Source organism: Strongylocentrotus purpuratus, unplaced genomic scaffold (genome assembly GCF_000002235.5).
Source record: "Strongylocentrotus purpuratus isolate Spur 01 unplaced genomic scaffold, Spur_5.0 spur5_scaffold_20, whole genome shotgun sequence".
Taxonomy (NCBI): domain Eukaryota; kingdom Metazoa; phylum Echinodermata; class Echinoidea; order Camarodonta; family Strongylocentrotidae; genus Strongylocentrotus; species Strongylocentrotus purpuratus.
In genome coordinates, this window is record NW_022145606.1 from 50,659,259 (window position 1) to 50,668,299 (window position 9,041).

General features: G+C 39.1%; 1 protein-coding gene across 1 annotated transcript; it reads left to right on the top strand.

Annotated features, from left to right (window-relative positions):
- Positions 1-986: 986 nt before the first annotated feature.
- Positions 987-4,982, top strand: LOC115927156. Its single transcript, XM_030992621.1, has 2 exons — positions 987-1,308; positions 4,771-4,982. Exons 1-2 carry the CDS (start codon positions 1,170-1,172, stop codon positions 4,968-4,970), a joined length of 339 nt encoding a protein of 112 aa, XP_030848481.1. The 5' UTR covers positions 987-1,169; the 3' UTR covers positions 4,971-4,982.
- Positions 4,983-9,041: the final 4,059 nt, after the last annotated feature.

Here is a 9,041-nt window from a genome sequence, read left to right on the forward strand (position 1 = left end):
GTACACAGGGCAATCAAAAGAGGTGATAATTGGGCACTTCTTGCACTTATAAAAAGAGGCACACGCCAGGGATGAAAAAGACACTTATGAAAATGGGAAATAGGAATTTGTCGACGGAAAATGGGCACCGATAAAATTTTGATAGGGGCATTTTTAAGAGGTGAAAGTGGGCATTTTAAAGGGGATGGATAGGTCCCTTATTAGAAAGTAAAAGGACACGTATCATTGTTAAAAGGGAAATTATCAAATGATCCAAAAGAGGCGGAGCCTAATCCCATTTGTGTCATGGCTTCCGCGCGTGCTGCTTTCCGTCTAGTAATTATATTTAAACGTCTTTGGATGGATGAGAGCGTGAGGTTAGGAAAGAAAAGTGGAGAATAACACTAAATTAAGAGTGGGGTGGAGCAGAAGATTCAAGAAGAACAGAGCTCATGGATGGAAAATCGATGGGAAAATATATGGAAAGAAGGAGATTGAGAAGGAGAAGGAAGTTATAAAATGGAAACAACTGAATGAGATTGGGAGGGGGGACTACAAAAGGATGAAGTAAACTAGTTATAAAAATGAAACGGAGAAATAGAGAAGGAAAACAAAGAGCAGATATAGCTACTTTACAAAAGATAAGAGGATGAGATTGAAAAAAAGGCAAATGAGAAGGAAAATCATATGGTAGGACGTCATCAACCTAAACGAAAAGAAACACAATTCTTCTTTTGAACTAGTGATCAGTGAATTTACCAACTTTTTAGCTCGCAGAATTCATGGCTTGACGGTATGGGATTCAGTGACGATGACATGCATTTATCGTAAGAGGGCGCTTTCTTTCAACAAGCGATAACGCGCCGATTTTCAGATCATTACGCTGCATGCATTTGCAGACTTGATCGACTGTACGCAATACAGTACGTACAAAGTAGCGCATGCATATTAGCTGTGTATTAAATTTGCTATACGCGCGTCAGATAGCTCGTATATACTGTACAGGAACTTGTGTACATTTTGTATGCATCGGCCGCGCGCACGATCGAGACTAGCTGTACTAGTGTGCAAGTGAAAAAGACTGCTATGGAACTCAAACCACCGTATAAAATAATGCCGGATGCTTAGGACTTGGATAACTTGTGCATATTTCTAGACTTTCTAATTCATCTTAGGATTACGGATTTACCATGGGATGTGGCAATAGTACTGATGGGAAGGGCGAAGATGGAGAAAAAGGATTTTTCCATCGCAGACCGAAAGTCAGCATTCGAGTTGGGAATTCTGTCAAGTTGTCCACTGACGAAACCACAATTGTTTTTATATTCGGTAAGCCGTGCGTGTGTTACATGTACAGTGTACGTTTGCGTGGTGTGTGTGGATGAGCTGCGGTTGGCGATCTACGCAAGATGTGAAAATACTAGCTGCAAACATTATGTTAAATTATTTAAGATTAAATCGCTAAATAGTGCATGCTTTTCAGCATATATCATAGATGAGCATGTTTATATTTACCTTACACAATGTGCTTAATTTAGCATGTGTGTGTGTGTGTGTGTGTGCTGTGGTTGAGTCAACTTTGAATTTGAATTTTGACATCAACTGTCAACATGATCAAACCAATTTCATGGCTGAAATTAAATTCCCGTTCACAACTCGCCAACCTCATCCTTCCACAGTCAAGGATCATTTACTCACAAAATTAAACAAATTTGTTTTCCAGATATGCAATATTATTTATGGTCAGGCAATTCCTCGTTTCTTTGGCTATCCTGATGCCTTGACCCCTTGTGATGCTTTCTAATTTCTAATCTGTTTCATTTAGATCTAGTGTTTGCCTAAACTTTCATTTTCTCAGAGTCAGACTCGGTCATAATCATGCCTTCATTCAACTTCACAACTGTTCATGGGATGGCTCTTTTCATGCATTTCAATTGATTGAACCTGTAATAGTGTTACAAAGTGTTAGGAACGTGACAATTTGACAAATGTGGAAATAGATTCAATTCAATTCAATCTCAGTTCATAAGTAGACTAGATCTACATGTAGATCTAGTCTTATCATTTTCTACAAAAATATGTTTGGACTCTAAATCTAGTCTCTAGATCTAGACTCTAGATCTATTAATTTTTGCATTAAGACATTAGTCGATACTAATACTAATCATTATTAAGGAAAGCAAATTTTAGACCACGATTGGGTGAAACACTAAAATTTATCTTTATAAAAGTTAAAGAAAAATTCTGGCTCCAGTGTTAACTCATTCTTTAATACCATGCATGCTCAAGAGAGGAAAAACTATTTTTGATACTTGCACAAACATTTACTTTGTTTTTTTTTCAACTTGATATTACGGAGATAACTCCCGCCAAAACATTATTAATGATTTTAATAGTACTACACTTCTTGGATATTTTCATGATCCTGTTAACCAAAGTTCCTTTTAGAATATTTAGTGGGTGAATGATGGGAAAAAATTTCTAGCATTGAATCTAGCAACCTATTGACCCTTGAAAAATGCTACATTCTACAATCTACATACTGTAGACTATAGTGTAAAGTAGTGCTGTAAGTCGGAGGCTATGTTCGTGTTTGATTCGGTTCGGCAGGGTTCGGCAATTTTTCACCCGAACTTGGTTCGATTCGGGTTCGGTAATATAATAGCAAGCAGCGTTATAGCCACGGCGGTCGGCACTCGGCGGGCCGGCCGGACGGGCCAAACCAGCATGGAAGACTTCTGCCCACTCCCGATGAAAAACAGTGCCTCCGACAAGCACGAATTTCACATTAAAAAACTGCTCTAAACGTAATTATTTGTGAAGAAAAGTACTACTTACATTTGTATTTCCGTCTTGAATCGTGTTTTATTTGCAATTTTAAAAGAATCATGTTTTCAATTTGTCAATAAATGATATTTTTGACGGTTGTCTAATGTTAGAGTCATGAAAGCTGCCCTCTTGAATAGCAATTCAGGCTCGTCGATTACTGTTTTTTATAAGTGTTTATTTTCAATAAATAAATACCATACTATAATATATATTTATTTTATTATTTATATTGTAAAATTTGTCCGATATTGTTACAATTAAAAAATTAATTTTTTTGTTGAATGGGTTTGAGCTAAACTTGTTTTGACCAGCGCCTAGATCACGCACATGTATTCTTGTTTATGGCTTGCGATCGCGACGTAGCGTGGTCAGGATTTGGGATTTAACTCTTATCGTGCCACAGGGCTAATCCCCACTGTGCCAGGTTGTTTTGGAGATAATCTGATTAACGCGATGGTTCTATGAATGGCGAGTGCAAAACCCACAGCACAGCCCAATGAGCATGAACAATAACTGCTACTATGAATGCGCCCTTGCACGCACATGGCACTCAATAGGTAGCGTGCATGCAGCCTCATGGCAGGCTATGGGTTAAATGGCGCCAGTGAAGTTGCGCCCACCACTGGATAGGCATAAAACGCAAAGGCGGAAAATGGGAAAAAAGTAAATATAAAATGAGCAATCATAACATGAAAATTAGATACAAAATGACAAATTTATTAGCTTGCGAAAAGGTTTACATTTTTCTGCCGAACATCCGAACCAGGCCTTTGCGTTCAGTTCGGTTTGGTTCGGTTCGGAAGTGCCATGTTCAGCTAACTTCCATTCGGTTCGGCTACAGCACTAGTGTAAAGCAATTTTTCTGTATTGTTTTGAAAGTGATTTTCATATTAGCTACAGAGATTTCCATTGTCAAGAATTTAGGGTGTTTAATTGGTGTACACGTACAGTACATGTATACTTTAATTGCTTTCTTTGCCTCTCGGCACGCTTGCACGTTCAGCACCAATTTGCACCGAACAAAAGACACCAATTCATGAAATGATTGCTTGGCGCAACACAATGGCTTTGCAAAATTAACAATTTCCAGTCTTGGTTACATGTAAAGTGTAGTTCCATTACAACCCTGTTATTACTGGTGAAGATTAACCTTGCACTGGATTCAGTTAAAAGGTCAATTGGAAGGGCATAGAGAACTGTCCAAACATCAATGAAGAGTTGCAGTTCAAAGTTCAAAGTTCACATATATTTGTTATGACAGTGAAAATCATCACTTAGAAATCTTGAGGGGATCGGTCATCTGCATGCTGGACCTTACCTACATGTACATGTTGTGACATGGAATCAGTTGCAACAAGATATTATATTTCAAGTGTAGATTGTTGTGAAAATGCCTTAAAAATTAATCTTTACACTGTAATTGCTTTCCAGTAGATATACATCTATGTATTTTATAATTTTATCTTCCTATTGTGTCTTACTTTTCTTTTGCACCTTGAGCACATTATTCATGTGGCGATGGTGCATTATTATCATCTGAAAGCACATTGTTATGCTCTAATAAAAAGGGATTGGGTAACTTTGTCTCAGATCCTTCGAAAAATCCTTGATTTAGGTCATGCTGCAATCATAATAATAAACCTTTAGGGCATACATGAATCCCATTGAGAATTTAAAGCCAATTGCCTGTCTGATTACCAAGATATTTATGATTGTAAATCGAAATCATGTTTTGCTTTTTTAACGGTTTTCATAACACTGCAGTCTATTAGGGAAAATGAGTATGGTCAAACAGGTCACTCAATTTCTTTACTTTTTTGAGGAACTTCATGATCATTTTGAAGAGCAATTTTTTTTAGGGCTTCAATATTACACCACATCACAAACACTGATAACATGATGGGCCGTGCAGATTTAACATAAACGATGCATTTAAAGACCATTAATTGTTTGTTGTTCCAGGTGGACCAGGATCTCGTAAGGGACGCATTGTGGATGACATGCTCCACATGTATGGATTCAAAGTGATCAACGTTGAGGATATACTACTCAGAGAACTACCCAACAAAGCAAACATCTCAGCAGCAGGGAGCATTAGAGAGACCATGTCTATTGTATCGGTAAGTAACACGCATTCGAAAGAAGGGGGGAAAGGTAGATGAGAGAGGGATACAGTGAAAGAGAGAGAGAGAGAGAGAGAGAGAGGGAGAAAGAGATAGAGGAAGGTAGAGAGAAAGAGAAGAGGGGGGGGGGGGGGGAGAGGGAGCATTGGAGAGAAATTATGTGTATCGCATGGATAATAAGTTACACGCATCAGAGGTGGAGAAGGTTGGAAAGATTATATGTACATGTATTTTAAAGCTTATCTGCCGTAGTTTACAGGAGGGATTAGACCGCTCTGCAAGGTCACTGGACAGGTGGTTATCTCATCAACTCAGCTCTCAGTTAACATAAGAGAAAGAGGATCATGGGGGACCAATGGTCACCGATTAGGAATTGTTTGTTATATAGAGGGCACAAGTAGCTACCAGTAGTGCAGTGGGCCTTTAACAGTCTACATAGAGAAGAGAGAGAGAGAGAGAGAGAGAGAGAGAGAAAGAGTAAATAAGGTTGAGGGGATAGTAAGCCTTAGATAGGGAATGCATATCATATTTACAAATGATATGCTTTAAAAAAGCCTAAGGGGAAAAACATGATTAATAGAAGTACGTATACCATATCATGGCGATAATTTGAGCCACTTTCTCCCAAAATGCCACATGCATGTAAGGAGGGGGTTGTACAAGGGGTTTGATATACAGACAGACACTAGAGGCAAAGAGAGACAGAGAGACAGAGAAAGGGAAAGAGAGAGTGAGAGAGCGAGAGCAGAAGGGAGATAGCAAGAGGATACAGTTGGAAGGTATCAAGATGAATTGACGTCTTCAAGGAGAGGAAATATTTTTGATGACAGAGAGGGATTCAAATCAATTGAGAAAGATTGATAGAGATGGATGAAGATTGAGATTGAATGAATGCTAGAGAGAGAGAGAGAGAGAGAGGGAGAGAGAGTGACAGAAAGAGAGTGGGGGAGGGAGAGAGGGAGAGAGAGAATGATAAAGAAAATGATAGAGAGAGAGATAGGGAGGGAGGGAGAGGGGGAGGTAGGGAGAGAAAGAGGGGGGGGGGGGGGAGGAAGGGAGAGAGAGAGAAAGAAAGGGAGGTGTGCTCTTCCATGCTGTTCTAATATGATTAGAACAACTACTTGACTCTTCTGCATTTCACATTTGTGATATGCCCACAGGTATACATTGTAGGTACATGTAGTTTGTGTTCGTGCATGAAATCCACCCCTCACTCTCACATTTTATATGTGCAGTCATACTGCGGCTACAACGTACATACATTGTAAGTACATGTACTGTACATGTATATGTAGCATGTCGGTTCAGCGCCAGAAGGGTTTTCATTGTGGGTCCCAATTGAGTTAAGGCTCGTTGAGATACATGTATGATGACGCGGCAAAACCGCTGCCGTTTTTATATGACGTAATTTCAATTCCCTTTTCATTTCTGAATCTTTAACACAGAGCTCGGAGAGGCAAAAACCACTGCCGTTTTTATATGATGACGTGATTATGCGCAAGCCCTTTATTGTGCGCAGTTGCTATTCATTTAAAGAATAAAACGTGACTTTATTTTTGTGGAGGTTTACCACACCATATCTGATCATGCCTTCAATGCAAAACAGACATTGACTTTTTACCATAGAGAAGGATACAGAGGAGCTCATAGTTCAGGCATACTGCTTTGTACATGCATGTTTGGAATTCAGCTTTGCCTACATTAATTTACAACTGACTAACATAAATTTACACATAAGGCGGTGTCACACAGAAAAATCCCTTGAAAAATCCTTTCAAGGGGAGAATTTTTCTTGCTTCATTAGAGGATTTTTAATGGGATAATTGATGACAGACGGCAATTAAGAGGATAACTAAAATCCGGATTTTTGGCCTCTGTGTGACACCGCCTATAATGTACATGTACATGTAACTAGATGTAAATAACGCCTACATGTAGCTGGAATGCACTCCATGGTCTGGAGATTGAATCCAATGACCGGGGTATCTGTAAAACGCTTTAAAAAAGTGGAATATTATTATTATTATATCAGGTACGTGTACTGTATACATTTGTTTTTTCAGCAAGCATCCATATATTTGAGCCAGAACAATTTTGGATAATTGATGAAACAGGGTTATAGCATGACTGAACACATGAGCTATGGGGGCAGTGTATGTAGTCTTACCGTTCAGACCATGTACAGTGTACATGTATTATCCTTTGCAACTGATCAGGGTTTGTGCTTGTACAACTCTGATGGACGTTCCTTTATACCCAAATTACATTGTATAATTGATGAAACAGGTTGATGGAGACACTATCACTGTCACAGTGTGGAGGCACCATGTAGTCTATACCATTCAGACCTTGCATTGTCCATTGCGACAGGCAAGGATTTATGCATTCAAACTTTGGTGTAAGGTGCTGACCCAAAGTGCAGTGTAAGATTGATGAAACAGATTGATACTGTAGAGTATACTGTTTATGCACGTATGTTCACTAATAAAAGCTAGCACGTTGCACCATTTTGAAATGGCAAATTGCTTTTTCATGAATACGATGTACTGATCATACATTGGGGACTCCCAGTGCAATTTTCATAAAAGGTTGATTAAAACTCAGCAGCCCAATTATGTTAAAATGATGATGTGTACAGAGTCTGTGCTTGATTACCATTCAGCTAGCCACAAGCTCTCTTTCACAGACTCTCATCTCACAATATTGCTGATAAATTATACCCCCCCTTTCTCTCTCTCTCTCTCTTTCTTTCTCTCTCTCTCTCTTTTCTCTTTTTCTCTCTCTCTTTCTCTCCCTCTCTTTCTCTCTCTCTTTCTCTCTCTTTCTCTCTCTCTCTCTTTCTCTCTCTCTTTCTTTCTCTCTCTCTTTCTTTCTCTCTTCTCTCTCTCTCTCTCTCCCCTCCCTCTCTTTCTCTCTTTTTCTATCTCTCTTTCTTCTCGCTCTCTTGCTCTCTCAGACAAGGATAAAGGTGAAAAGAATAAAACAAGAAAATTGTCAAAAAGGAAATAAACAGGAGAAAGGGGGGATGGTTGCGACATAAGAATATAGAGAGGAAGATGGAGAGACACGGGACAAAGAGAGGGAGGAAGAGGAAACTAGAGAGAGAGAAAGAGAGAAAAAGAGAGAGCGAAAGAGGTGGGAGGGGGTCAGAGGGTCAGAGAAATAGAGAGAACATAATATCAAAACAGAGAGAGGGGGCAAGAATTAGAGAGAGGGGCAAAATGAATGTAGGTACTGGAGGACATTAACTTATAATAGTATATTTGTAAAGTGCTTAGAGACATTGTATTAAGTGCTATATAAATGCTAAATATTATTATATTATTTAACATAGAGTTAACACCCTTCTGGCTCCAAACAGACGAATATAAACACAAGAGAGGGATCACATGCTTGCCAACCTTCTAAAGCCAACATTAGGTAAATAATGCATTCCACATGTTTTATTCCAACAAGAAACCAAGAGGACATACTATAGGATTCATGAAACCAGCTTAAAGCCCAAAAAATAATCTCATTCCTCCAAAATTGGAATGGTTGTTAGGGCTCTATGGAATTATTACACAGTCTGGGAAATAAATTTTAAATTGTGCTCAGGTCTCTCTCGGTATGCATGGGATGAGCACAAAGCTGGGTGGATGCAATCATTCTCCTGCCAGGCATAGAGGATGTACACACACCTCACATCACACAGCTAGGTTCACTCAAGTGCTAACTATTCTGCTTGCACCCAAACAGGCTATAAAGTCATCACTATGCACACCGTAGAGCTTGTATAGTGGACAAACGAAGGGGACTCGCTCGCTCATTGAGGGGGAAATTTATGAGTTGTTGTTTAACATCCTGACTTGCTTCGTACCTCGACCAATCCATTGCTATGATAGCTAGCATACATCATATACATGGATGCACTAAGCACTTCTGACATCATCACAATACTCTCTCTATTGCATAGGATTGTGATGCACATATGCTACATGTACATTGTACATAGAATTATCGCAATCCAGGGCCCAAGCCTTGGGCTGGGTTATGGATGATCAATTGCAAATTGTCCTTTAATTGATCATAAATATATAATCTCATGTTTCTATTCATTGTGCCCTTGAG